The 13,447-nt window shown below is 45.2% G+C and overlaps 3 protein-coding genes across 6 annotated transcripts in view; 2 read left to right on the forward strand and 1 right to left on the reverse strand.

The window, feature by feature from the left end:
- The first annotated feature begins 773 nt into the window (after positions 1–773).
- Positions 774–3,259, forward strand: nanog (nanog homeobox). The gene is made up of 4 exons (XM_086191081.1): positions 774–1,412; positions 1,784–2,163; positions 2,282–2,425; positions 2,777–3,259. Exons 1-4 carry the CDS (start codon positions 1,007–1,009, stop codon positions 3,131–3,133), a joined length of 1,287 nt encoding a protein of 428 aa, XP_086047207.1. The 5' UTR covers positions 774–1,006; the 3' UTR covers positions 3,134–3,259.
- On the reverse strand, positions 3,181–11,874 carry tm9sf1 (transmembrane 9 superfamily member 1). Of its 3 annotated transcripts, XM_086191078.1 has the most exons (12): positions 11,712–11,874; positions 11,352–11,416; positions 10,661–10,966; positions 10,308–10,544; positions 8,855–9,155; positions 8,184–8,315; positions 7,123–7,245; positions 6,665–7,023; positions 6,345–6,499; positions 6,026–6,211; positions 4,840–5,113; positions 3,181–4,644 (listed from the first exon to the last, which is right to left on the reverse strand). In XM_086191078.1, the coding sequence occupies exons 5-12, from the start codon at positions 9,089–9,091 to the stop codon at positions 4,251–4,253; spliced, it is 1,860 nt and encodes a 619-aa protein (XP_086047204.1). In that variant the 5' UTR covers positions 9,092–9,155; positions 10,308–10,544; positions 10,661–10,966; positions 11,352–11,416; positions 11,712–11,874; the 3' UTR covers positions 3,181–4,250. The 3 variants fall into 3 exon arrangements, with proteins under 3 accessions (XP_086047204.1, XP_086047205.1, XP_086047206.1); XM_086191079.1 differs by lacking the exon at positions 10,661–10,966; XM_086191080.1 differs by having other exon boundaries at positions 3,186–4,644; positions 8,855–9,066; positions 10,308–10,966; positions 11,712–11,873.
- A 98-nt stretch (positions 11,875–11,972) lies between these two features.
- The window catches only part of fen1 (flap structure-specific endonuclease 1), a 5,231-nt gene continuing 3,756 nt past the window's right edge, over positions 11,973–13,447 (forward strand). The window contains exons 1-5 of one of the 2 annotated variants that reach the window (XM_086191082.1): positions 11,973–12,119; positions 12,539–12,657; positions 12,761–12,863; positions 12,964–13,066; positions 13,397–13,447. The exon at positions 13,397–13,447 is cut by the window's right edge and continues 13 nt beyond it. In XM_086191082.1, coding sequence (XP_086047208.1) covers positions 12,576–12,657; positions 12,761–12,863; positions 12,964–13,066; positions 13,397–13,447 — 339 coding nt within the window. In that variant the 5' untranslated portion in view covers positions 11,973–12,119; positions 12,539–12,575. Of the gene's footprint in view, positions 12,120–12,149; positions 12,270–12,538; positions 12,658–12,760; positions 12,864–12,963; positions 13,067–13,396 lie in introns of those variants that run through there. The other variant, XM_086191084.1, reaches the window with a different exon arrangement.

Here is a 13,447-nt window from a genome sequence, read left to right on the forward strand (position 1 = left end):
GGAGAACTCAGGTGTGATAAATCGTCATCAAATGTAAACACATTCTGAGTGATATGTCCTCTGCACAATGCAGAGAGAGGCAGCCTCCATTGATGTCAACCCCCCTTAAACCTTGAACCCTTGCAGGAGGAGGCCTGAAAATAAAGTAGGTCCTTCTGGTGTCAGTGGTTTTTTTTTAAAATTTGTAACTCCAAATATCATGAGATTCGATGAGATTACAAAACAACGTTCACATATTAAACCAAGGTTTTTTGGTGCATGAATGTGGTGACAGTAAAACTTCAAATGACACTGCAGTATTTAAGAAACTTCATGTCCTTTTCCACATAAACATGTTCATTTATTTTCCCTCCCCGTGGTTTTGAATAATCTGGGTTATTTATGGATAGTTTCTGATTGGCAAAATAACGCCTTGTCATGAAGTAATTCTGGTTTCTGTGACAGTGTTTTTTTTCCACACGGAGTCGAATTTTGAGGTTTGTAAATGCGCAACATAAAAACCCTACTGCCTGATAAAATGATGTATAAAGGAAAAATAAAATTTCCACTCACACATTTTACTCTGTTGATGGCTTATTCAGATATTTTGCTTGAGTGATTTTATTTTCATTTTCCACGTCTTTTTTTTAAAAACTTTTTAAGAAACTTTTTCCGAATTGTGAAGACAGAGAATAAACCTCGGTCGTCTGTAGAGAGAGGGGGGGGGGGGGGTGCTGCGGGTGATGTAAGGGTCAAAGCGATTGGCTGAGACCCTCGCCCGCCTCCCTCCCTGCTCGCAGCCACACGCCTCGTTATAAACGGCCTCGGAGGAGTTGGGCGCAATTTGTTTGAAAGTAAATGTAACGTGTTCTGAGGGGCCTGCCGTTTTTTTTTAAATTTAAATTTAGGTTTCGGCATTTAAAAAAATTCTCGCGTACTGCTACCAATTTTAGCCTTTCTGTTTGTTCGTTTTTTTTTTTTGTTGTTTTTGCGTTTTTAAATTTCTCCAACGGAACCTGCCTGAAAAATGGCAGAGTGGAAGACGCAAATAGGCTACAACTACAACCCCTCTTACCATGCCTACGCTTACGGCCTCGTGTACCAACCCGGACCCGAGCAAAACCACGGCAACATGACCGGCTGGGGGGAAGCCACGGTCACGGATTTGAGCAACTACAACCCAGGGGTGACTCAGGTGTACTACGCGGCCACCGCCAGGACACTCGAGGAATCCCCGCCTCGAAGCCCCGAGCAGCATGTCATGAACGGCCATTGTCACTACCAAGGCTCCGGCCTTGTCTATCTCGGTGATGGCCAGGCAGGCCGGCTTCTCCTGGCCGGACCACACCGAGTAGACTATGATACTCGGGCTAATGATACTAGGCGGGCCGGGAGCGACTCAACAAGCGACTCGGAGGCGCACGCCTCCCCAGGTACGTAAATGCAGCACTGTCCAAGCTAGCATCACACTTAGCGAAGTGCTAACTACGTCTAGGTAGGAAAGAAAGCCCGGGAAGTAGTGTCTTGGAACCAGAAATGTACACCAGATGCACAATATTGTTAAGTTGTAAAGGTAGACCCCAAAGTGGACATTTGTACACCATTGTGGTGTGAAGAGGATTTCAAATATCCCGCTATGAAACGCTCAGCTGACATCTCGCGACAGGAAATGAGACCATATGGCAGAACCCCCGCAGAAGTGCAAACATCCTTTTAATTGAAAAATTCGTATGTCTTTCTTCACCTTCACCTTAATTTTTCTTGTATTAATTCTGACCGCTGCACCCCCCCCCCCCCCCCTCAGATTCATGGAGTTTTGGGAGCAGAGAAGGAATGGTATCACAGGCAGACCCTGACACCTGGCCAAAGAAGGACCTGGATGAGGAGGCAAGCAGCAGCCCTGACACCATCGAGGATGTTTCAAGCTCCCTGATGGGAGAACCGCTCCCATTTGTTGATGTAGGGACCAAGAGCACTACTAACAATATCTCGGTACCGAGTCCTGTACCTACCCCAAAGAAGCAGAGCACTACTGCTGCCACTGAGAACCCTAAAGCAAAGGTCCGTGCCGCCTTCTCAGAGACCCAGATGAATACTCTTGTTCAGCGCTTCAGTGTGCAGCGGTACCTCACCCCTGCTGAAATGAAGAACCTAGCAGAACTTACAGGGCTTACATACAAACAGGTGAATGGTTTTTTTTGTTTTGTTTTTTCAGACTGATGGCGTCAATGAAAAAAAAATTGTGTATTTTTCACCTTGAACTCGTTCCTTATTTGAATGTGGCTTTATTTTTCGTTTAAAGGTGAAGACATGGTTTCAAAATCGAAGGATGAAGTTGAGGAGACACCAGAAGGACACCAATTGGGTGTCTGAGCGCTTCACTGCCAACAAGGACAGCCCAGTCCGTGGGGGCATCTTCCCCAACATTCACAACCACATTCCTCCTGTACGTAAACCCTTTCAAGTAGTCTGCAAGCCAAGGACTTAATTTTGTCATAAATGACAGTAAAAGAGAGAGTTTTTAAAGAATCATAATATAAAACGGTTGATTTTCTTTCAGTTCATTCTTGCTGCTTTAATGCTGGTTTTTGAGGTTTGGGGGTTTGTGTTCCTCCATAGTTGTTCAGCCCGGATGTCCTGTTTTCTTGTAACAGAGAGACTGTGGCGTGGACATAGAGAAAAGCGACCATTATGGAGACTTAACCACAGTACGGTTAAGGTCTTAAAGGCGAGACGCAACACTTCTGCAAGGTTGATGTGTTTTGCAATACTGACCCTACCCCTGCCTGTCTTTCAGTACCAAGATTCCAGAGCCCAGCGTAAAGAGCAATACAATCATCACATGATGGAGGCAGCCTTGAAGAAGACTGCTCCTCAGAACCTGGCCTTCTACCTGGCTGCTATGGGCAGTGCTGCTGGATCTGCTGGTTATCCGTCCTGGCCCCCCAGCTCACCCCAGGCTGCATTGCCTACCCGACCCCAGGCAGCTAGCTGGTCCGTCCCTCAAGGCACCAACCACTATGAATTCAACACAAGTGCTTTCAACTCAGCTCCCACCACTGAGCCTGACGCCGTCTTCGACTGCAAAGATGGAGAGGCCACCAACGGCCACGGCTCCATAAACCCAGCCATGGTGCCCCACTGCAGTCAGTAGTACCCGTTAACACTGAAGCCACGTTCTTAATACTTCCCGACAGTAGCTGAGTGGATTTTGGTTGAGCTGGATGTACATATGCCTTGTTCATACTCCTGTTCAAATATATTTTACTTTTATTCTCAAGTTCTATTTTTTTATACTCAACTATTTAATGTATGTTGATTTGTTCTTTTATACTTCGATACCAAAAAGCTCAAACTGATGCATTCTTTGTATTGCATTTTTACCTTTTTTAGATTTTTTTTTGAACAGAAAAGTACAGATAGTCGGCACACATTCAATGTTTTTTTTTTTTTTTTTTTTTACAATTACATGTTCATGTTGCAACTTAAAACTTGTCTTGACTTTCATTGGAACAGGGAAAGCTCCTTTGTCCTGGTCTTCAAATGTTTCCTTTCTTTTTAAATCCACCCAGCAAAACTTTCACGACGCCGGTGTGAAAAAAGTGCCCGTATTTCTATTAAAAGGTATTTTATTGAAAAGAGTATTTACATCAAAATCACAGTAAATGGTGATCCAAGAATACAATGGCAATATTGCACCCATCACCAATGTTATGCAATATCTTTACACTCAACAAGGCGTCATCTCTCTAATCCACTGCAGAGCCGGTGCAGAACAGTTTCTCTAATATAATGCGATTAGGCTGCAACAAGGGGATATATTGCAAGTCTTGCAATGCTGCATAATCCATCAAAACTACAGTATGAGTTGTCTGAGGGTTCGGTGTTTACCGCAGGAAATGAGGACTTGAATGTCACCAGGGATCGGCGCAAAACGACGCCCCGCGTCTTAAAATGTTACAAACCCATTCGCTCTTCTTCCATCCTTCATGTTAACCACTCACTCCCGATGTGACACGGTCATCCCTTTGTAGTGTAAAATTCCGTTTTATCCTAAAATGCGTGTTCCCCAACCCCTCCTTCATCTGTCAGTCCAATCAGAGCACCGATCAGCAGCTCACGTAGAACAAAAGTAAAGGCCCCTGTTTCTCCTCTTTTTACCCCTCAGGAGGTTTATGACTGAGAAAAGCAAGAGAGGAGAATGAAGATTGTCCATGTCTGTTATGAGGAAATGTGGGTCGAGCTGAATGCGTGTCTGCACGTTAGCGTGCCTAGTCCATCTTGAGGCTACGGTAGATGTAGCGGATAAAAGCCAGGGAGGCCCAGAACGACACGCTGCCCAGCATCAAAGAGAAGACCAGCGCCGTGAGCAGGGAGTAACCGAAGAACTCCGTGCTTTGCACCAGGCCGCTCATAGATGATCGGTTCCTGTAGTAGAAAACAGAGTAGACGAAGATGAAGAGGCCCGTGGAACCGGTGCTCAGCACGCTCCGCCACCACCAGCGGTAGTCCTCGCCAGACAACAGGAAGTAGGTGAGGGCCACAGAGATGCAGGCCCCCACTGAGATGAGGATGGCGAAGACGCACAGGAGGATGCCGTAGAGGGTGTAGTGCTCTCTCCCCCAAACGGTGGCAAAGATGTAGTACAGCTCCACGGAGATGGCACTGACGGGTGATGAGAAGCACAGATATGGGAGTTGGTTGTTAAAATCAAGGCATTCCAACAGATGTGATGATTCAATGTAATATTAAACTATCACGTGAAGTAGGACGAGGGCCCTCCATCTGCCCCTACCCTCCACCTTTACAACTGGAACGGAAACGCTGACTCACATCTTTTCAGGACCTGAAGCAGCTCACCTGAACGGCAGGAAGCCACCAATGGCCATGTGCACCACCGTGTGCTTGTACCAGGGCTGTTGGGGGATCTGACGGGCGATGTTACGGGTGCGACAAGGAGCCTGAAAGCTCCCCGCTCGGTTCTTCCCAACGATGCCGCCAATGACAGTTAGGGGGAAGCCCACCAGCACCCAGGCACCCAGGAGGAGGAGCACGGTGGTGGCCGGCAGGGCCTGGGTGGAGCCGCTCCACCAGTGGATTGAGTTCACAACGCTCCATGTAAGGAAGAGAGGTGCTGGAGGGATAAATCAGATGGAGACAACAAAGAGTGTTGCGTTACTTCTATAAAGATAATGAAATTATTATACACTCTTTATTTAAATGAAGCGTAAAAGTATGAAAGCTGTGACTATTTTACAGCTGAATAGATCAAGAACAGAATAGCCTTGCAGTATCCGAGTGGATTATCCTGGATTAATCCCATTAGACTAAAAATGAAGTTCAGTATTTTAATTATTTAAATATTACAGAATATTTCATAATCATAAAAATCACTCATTCAAACACAATATTAATGAAATATTTAATAACAAATATGATTTTCCTCCAAAAATTGACCGGAATGTTATTTTTTTGTACCGAAACTCCACAGCCCACCTGCAGTGCCTTCTCAGCCCACCAGGGGTCGCGGTGCACATAAAAAAGTGACAGCTCTTCCTCAATCAGAAGTGCTATGTTACAACTACATTTATGAATAAATAATCATATGAGATCTGTTTTGAAAGAGGAATCCTGCAAAAAAAATATTGAAGTTATTCTAAATTATTTGATTGTTTGACAGCACGACCATGAAACTGGACACTGAAGAAGACCATAACTTGCCTACTACTGTGGAATAAACGCTATTTTATTCACTCCCTTTTCCTCCCACATATGTTTTATCGAACCTATCGGGGCGGTTTTGATGCAATTATTTCAATTGCAGGAATGAGCAGAAAACTGTGAATTTAAGAGGAAAAAGAGGAAAAGTAAATTTACAGAAGAAGGGTGGAGGGTTAGAAGTAATTTGGTTTAAATAATTATCATTCTACTGGGAGGGATTACTTGAATCCACAGCTGTGTAAATAATAATTCTGCATCGAGCTTTTGGAAGAGTAAAAGAAGCTTTGCTCCTTGACTCAGTGGGAGCGAGAAGCGTGGGACTCACCAGAGAAGAGCGATGAGGTGAGGATGATGTTCCATACCCAGCGCTGGCCGTTGATTTGTGTGTAGAAGCTGCACGAGACGTAACCGGACACACAGCTGGTCAGGGCGTACAGGACGATAGCTGCCGAGTTAATGGCGCCGTGGCGGTGCACATTGAACATTCCCAGTAATGCCATAAAGATGATCCCTACAGCGAAGATGAGGCAGATCAAACTTCATCTGCATGTGTTTAATATACAGTAGAACACAAAGACTTAGTGCAACAGAGCCGTGTGTGTGCGTGTGTGTGTCTTTGTACGACACCAAGAATAAATAAGCACCTGTGGCAAGGGTAAGGAACTGAGCCCCCACTCCCAGCACGGCACACAGCAGGCTTTTGTAGGGAGGAAACCTGAAGACATCTGTGTGTATGATCTTCCAGCCATTGTCTCCTTGGTCCAGGTCCTCACAGCCCCCCTCCTCTTCCACGTTGTACCTGCAGGAGAGGAAAAAAAAAAAAAAAATCCGGAATCCATTTTACCAGCCGCCTGACATTCAGGAAAACAAGAAAATGCAACAGTGCCTTAATTTTGTTTTTTTTTAAATAACTACATTTGTCAGGTATCTTTGTTCTAATTTAGGAGCTGCTTTTTCAACTGACCTGGCAAAGTCGTTCTTCAGCACCCGCATGAGGATGATGATGACGAAGCCGAGCAGCAGCACCACCAGCACCAGCGAGTTGATGATGGACAGCCAGTGGATCTCCAGGGTTTTGGGGAAGAAGGAATAGTCTCGCAGGCGCTCAGCTCTGCGGGAGTGAGGTAGACTGGACTCGAACCAGTGCACGCTGTAGGTGTGAGTGACCGTCAGACTTCCTCCGCCCACCCCGACTCCGCCAACTGCAGCACCTGCACCCTCCTCCAATGGAACGGGTTTGACGTCCCTCACGGTGACATTGGCGAAGATGACTGAGTTGCTGTTGTACTCTATGTTGAAGTCGAGGTGAGTCCACAAACCCACCTGATGGAGGAGAGGAGAAATGAGCACTCCCACAGGTAAGGGTTGACAGTCACAGTCCTAAATGATCCGAGGAACTCCTACAACGAGGAGGAGGTTCACCTTGTGGCTGTGAGGCAGGAAGCCGCTTTCCTCTATGTATCCCACAAACCCCCAGATCGGAATGTCATCCAGGACAAATTCAAAGTAGTAGAGCTCCTCAATGGCTTCTCGAAGCTGGTCCACCTAAAACACACACACACACACACACACACACACACACACACACACACACACACACACACACACACACAAACACACCTTAGTCATATGTGAAAGTGGCAGCAGACTTTTTAGCATGAAACCAGTTGAATGAAATTCAGCGTTAGTAAGTCTGCTCTTGGTGTTGTGGGCATGATAAAAATATTTATTTAAAATAAATCTATGATGCAGGGGCGGCACGGTGGTGCAGTGGTCAGCACTGTCACCTCACAGCAAGAAGGTTCCAGGTTCAAGTCCTGGCTCCAGCACAGGATCTTTCTGTGTGGAGTCTGCATGTTCTCCCTGTTCCTGTGTGGGTTCTCTCTGGTACTCCAGCTTCCTCCCACAGTCCAAAGACATCAAGAGGGGACGAGGCTGATTGATACTCTGAATTGACCGTAGGTGTGACTGTGAGTGTGAATGGTTGTCTGTCTCTATGTGTTGGTCCTGTGATGGACTGGTGACCTGGAAATCTACGATGCTCTGCAACTTTAACCTCTAGCAGCACGTTATTTTTCTGTACATTGTACTGGGCTCATTTAAAGCAAGTCAAACAAGGCACTGCAGCACTTTTTGATGGTGTGTACGTTTCAGTATGAAACTCATTCGTGTGACACTTCTCGTCAACTATAACACACCTGAAAAGAGCTCCTGACAACAGCAGCAATAAATCATGCATGCCTATTACATGTATGTACGTCCTCAGGACAGAGTCGTGCAGCTCAGGGAAGGCTGTCACGGCACCATCAGTCTCTCTTCCATGTTCTCTATGTTGCCCCGGGGTGCTGCAGTGCCGAAAGGTTAAAAAAAAACAACTGTGCCTTTTCCTGTTCTGATCTCCAGTGTCATGTCAGGTCACATGTCAGACATTTTAGTAATAGTTTTGGCTGCGATAACTATGTTTGACGAGTCTAAGTGAATACCTGTTGCTCTGAAAGCGTAAGCTGACAGAGAGTTTTCTTCTCTATGTTCTCTCTGAAGCGAATGTGATACAAAGACTGCGCCATCCTGTCACCGTCCAGCACCTCTCCCAGGCTCAGGGACTTGTGATGCACCTGCAGAGAAATATTTACAACATGAGTCAGTGCAGAGAGTTGGCACAAACCGCAGGTAGACTGGGAAAAGATAATAATGTTACCTGGACGTGAAAATCAAAAACAGAATTGGCAACGTCTCATTTCTTTGCTGCGTGGTTGGTGTTTTATTGTATTTGGTCGCAGAGCCAACAACATTGTGACAACTCACCTTAATTTAATTAATTTTAGAGCCAAACAAGCACACCAAAAACAGATGAACACGCGGTTATGCCAAGATAAACGTGACCATTCCTATTTTTTAACCCATGCTGCCGTTTGTACTGCAGCGCTACGTCACATTAACCAGCAGGTGGTCATAAAAAAATACTTTGCACGGCTCCAAATAAAGAAAGATTCAAACGAGATCCCCATTTTAACGCCCAGCCCGACAGAGCTCGATTTCTTAAAGTAAAATTATTCACTCTTATCTGTCTTCTAGCATCTGCATTCAACATGACGAATAGTTCCTCTACTAGATAGTTAAAAAAAAAAGAAAAGAAAGCAGAACAATGACTGACCTTCTCTGGCCTGCAAACTGGGAGGGTGTAGTAGTGATACGTCTCCTGGGGGTTATGGTACGGCCCAACTTTGTTGACATAGAGAGTCACATTGTCCCCCTGTTTGTAGCCCACAGCCCAGCCTGAGAAAAGGCACAGGATCCAGACGCAATGCAGGCCCATCATCTTCTGACAGCCACCTGGCAGGTGTCCTATTCCGCACGGCATGGCCCCTGTGGCAAAGACGGCCGGTGTCATCAGCTCATGTAGTTCGCACCTCTCACTTCCAAAAATGAGGAGGAGACAGCTGATAATCTAGACACTGAGTAGAGGCGAATGAAGAATTTGATGTAACATCGGACTAAGAAGGAACAGATTTGAGAAGGGTTTGGTTTAACTTCCATGAATTACAATGTATTTCATCAGTTTCATAAAGCCGGGGTGGGGGGGGGGGCGGTTAAATGACCTCTTTTCATTTTGTGAAACCAAATTAAAGTCCTATTTAGGTTAAAAAAAATGTACGTTGGATGTTTCAGCTCCGTGAAACGCTCAGTGATGAAAGGGGTACGTGGTCTCCGTGGTCTTTGAAAATCTGAGAGGTGGGATTTCTGGCATCACAACTATTTTTGAAGCAAATCCCCTCTCCCCCTGTGATAAGGAAAACCTGAATCATCCAGTAAACAAAATGTGAGAGGGGAACTTATAATGATGTCTGGGGTATCTTGTGTCTGACAGATCAACGCCATTTTTTTTAAATTTCTCATCATTTTTGTCACGAATGGTGGTTTGGACTCAGAATTCATCACCCTATCCGTTTTTTATTTTGCGTGTGCCCATAAAACTTGTCAAAACAGTAACATACAGATTTATGCATTCACAAGTAATAAATAAACCCCACATATATTGAAATATGGTGTATGTATGGCAGCGAGGGGAATGTAATAAAATAAAAGAGACAAAAAACTTTTTTATCATGCTGGATTAATCTTTCACTCGAGGTCTGAACGCTGTGCAGGCAGCAGATTTGTGTTGACATGAAAAGATGGTGTGTACTTGCCGGGAAAGGTTACCCGTGCTCCTCACCGTAGCTCCTGTTTGGTATTAATCCCAAACGTTGTATCTCAATTAAAAACAACAGCAACAACAACTCCTGTGTCCCACTGTGCGTTTACAACAAAGCCTTAAAACTTAATTCAATGAGCTTTGGCCCCGTCTTGTATTTGAATGTAATTTAAGGCAGATGTAGATTTTGAAAGCAAAAACATCAAGTGACTTCTTTCATCGATTATTTCAATTTCAGGCCGTCATATCAAGGTCAAGTGGCATCCTGTTTGTCTTCCTAACGTAATTTTAGTGGAAGGGGGAGAGAAAAAAACGGACTAATGACGGTCCTCACAAATGTGCATTCAGATTTGGAGTACCCAAATATGGCTGCAAATAACTAGAGACAAGAAGTTATCCAAATCTGCCCTACCTGTGTCACTGCTGTCACTTCAGTCTCGATGCTCCGGTATGTGCCAAAATCCAACAAAACCAGTCTGTTGGCCGGATTCCTCGGTCTCCAGGCCCCGACGGTCTCCTCTCTGCTCCCGTAGGCGTTGATGGAGGAGCTCAATGTATGGATTTGCAACGAATCATTCTGGAAATCCTCAAGGAGACGTCCCGATTTATCTTACATTAATCCATATTCATACTGCCAAGCGGGTTCCTCCTACAGACACCAGAAACGGTGTATTAGACGGGGACCGACTCCACGTCACCTTAAAAATAAATATATCGACGGCTCGATTGAGTTTTCCGGGAGTGGGCGGAGAAACTAAAACACACCTCCGACGTCCCAGGTTGTTAAAGTTGCACCTCACGGCCACCGTTACATTACCATGGTTTATACTCCTGCTTTAATGCCAACAAAACTACCGCTTTGGCCCCGTCTGCTGCAGCGACTTTAATATTTTTGCAATGACCGGATTTCCTCTAAGATCTGCGAACCAATCCAAGGGTGCGTCCGAACAGTCAGTTGCGTCGAGGAAGGGTCCTATCCGAGCGACCTGACCCGGAAGTTTCTCCGTGGCCGCCATGATGAGTGCTGTCGAATTCACAGGGAAGGAGGTGCGGTGCCTCCTAGTGTAGCTCCTGGAGCATAGGAGACAGTTTCAGTATCTTCGCCGACATGGAGGAGACAAATGTAGACCTGTTCCTCCCTCCAATCTTGTAGAGACAGAAATAGTGAAAATGTGTCTGACAAACTGCCAAAAGAATAATAGGAATATTCCTACTTTACTACAGGGAGAATTTGTATCTATTCCATGTGTGGTTTCTTACTGGAAGTCTTTTGTAAGTGATATGAATTGGAAAAGAGTAGGGACGATTCCCAACAAATTTCTTGTAACAAACAAGATAAAAGAAGTCTCATTCCAAATAATGCACAAATATCATCCTGGAAACCATGACGAAGTTTCAAAGGGACATTGATGTGAACTGTTCTTTCTGTGGAAACCACCCGGAGACGATTCCGCACCTCTTCTGGATCTGCTCACACTCCACGTTTTGGAAGGACTTCAGCAGATTTATTGTTGGACGGCTCTACAAAAAAACTTCACTTTAAAATGGGAAAATATTCTGTTTTTTTTTTTTTCAGAAGACAAAGAAATGAAGATGTAGATTTTATTATAAATTTGTTCATTATATTAGCAAAATACTATCTCCACAAATGCAAGTACAGCAACCCAAAACCTGCTTCCAAGCATTTTATAAAGGTGTGTGAGCAAACACTCACAATGTTACAATTATGACTGACAGCTTGTCTTTAATATTCCACCTCGGGGCATTAAGTTACACTTGCACTACAGACAAGGTGAAAAATTGAATTAGTGCGTACCGTAGTCAATTTACAGAAAATTGTAGTTTCTTGAGACACACGACCATCACTTCATGACGCTGGCGAGTGAAAGTGTGGTGGGATTCTCTCAGCACCATCTCCTTCTGACTCCTCCTGACCGACCCAACCACGTTTTCCATCGCGGTCAAGGGATAGTGGATAGGGATAGGAGTCAATAGGGACTATTCGAATCCGGCCCAATACTTCCTCCTTAAAATCAGCCCACACTAGTCAAACATGAAATATCGATACGCTATTCGCCTATGCCTCTGGCGACGCACTGCTCGGTAACTTGATTAGTAATGTCTGCCATTTGATTTCCCGCGAAACGGACGTATATCCCGGCGCCAGAGACTCGGGCGCAAGTGCACAAACCGTAGTTAAGGTATTCTTGCTAACAGCTCACGGGTGAGTACGTGGTGAACGCCTAAATGCTCTGGCTCAGTTCCACATGGCAGGTTAGAGGTATCAGTAGATGTCGTCCGCTCATAAGGTTAAGGCCTGGCTAGCTAACTTTACCTGCAGCTATGCTACTCTGACGCGTCTCTTTGCGGCACAGTAAGCTAACCAACCTGCCGGCACACGTTGCATCCAGCATCTGGTTCTGTATTCCCCCGTCCCCAGACGATTACATGCAGATCTTTCCACTTTAAATTAACATGACATTATATGCCATGTATAACGCTATGATTATGAGCATGCATTTGACATTGTCATCAGCACTTAACCATGTAAACTAGTCCTGTATCATTCCCCGCGTCTGGACGCCAGCGTGTGTTTATATGAGAGGAGAACGAAGTCGCTGATCTTGCTTAACTGTTTATTAGACTCCGCTGATACAAATCTCAGCTCGAGCACATAACAATGGGAATACACGGACTCGCCAAGCTGATCGCAGATCAGGCACCCGGTGCCATCAAAGAGCAAGACATCAAGAACTACTTTGGTAAGTGAAGCGTTCAGTATTCATATGAAAACCCAGGCTGTGGATGTAATTGTTGTGACCTCTGCTCATTTGAACGCCATAGATAACACGCTAACTCTTGCAGGCAGGAAAATCGCGATAGATGCCTCGATGTGCATTTACCAGTTCCTGATTGCTGTGCGACAGGATGGTAACGTGCTGCAGAATGAGGATGGAGAGACAACAAGGTCAGACGTCACTATGCAGAAAACAAACAAACATAAAAGCAGCTAGCTAGCACTCATGTAGGCAGAAGATCTGACTTGAATTGGCTTGCGTTTCCTCCAGCCACCTGATGGGAATGTTCTACAGGACAATCCGCATGCTGGAACATGGCATCAAACCTGTGTACGTGTTTGATGGCAAACCCCCACAGCTTAAGTCAGCGGAGGTCAGTGTTTCTGATTATAACCATCATACCTACATGCTGCCATTGCAGGAATGGTAATCACTTCCATGACTTGTGTTCATTTTTTGGCACTGCTGTGTGGTATGGACATGCTAGGTGTGGTTGTCATGCCAGCCGCACCCTGAGGTCAGAACTGTAACATCGATTTCTGACGACTGATCTTCACCAATCTGTCACCAGTGTTAACTTGTGAAAATTCTAAAGTCTGTAACATTTTCTCCTGCCCCTTGATTAAAAATGGCTCATTGGTTATTAGTTGTAATCTATGCATGCGCCGCGTGTCTTTGACATTGGATTTCCTCCCTGCTGCAGCTGGAGAAGAGAGGGGAGAGACGAGCAGAAGCTGAGAAGCTGCTTGCACAG

The sequence above is a fragment of the Aulostomus chinensis genome, chromosome 21, assembly GCF_037954235.1.
Source record: "Aulostomus chinensis isolate RoL2024-O1b breed Wild chromosome 21, RoL_Achi_v1.0, whole genome shotgun sequence".
NCBI classification, from domain to species: Eukaryota; Metazoa; Chordata; class Actinopteri; order Syngnathiformes; family Aulostomidae; genus Aulostomus; species Aulostomus chinensis.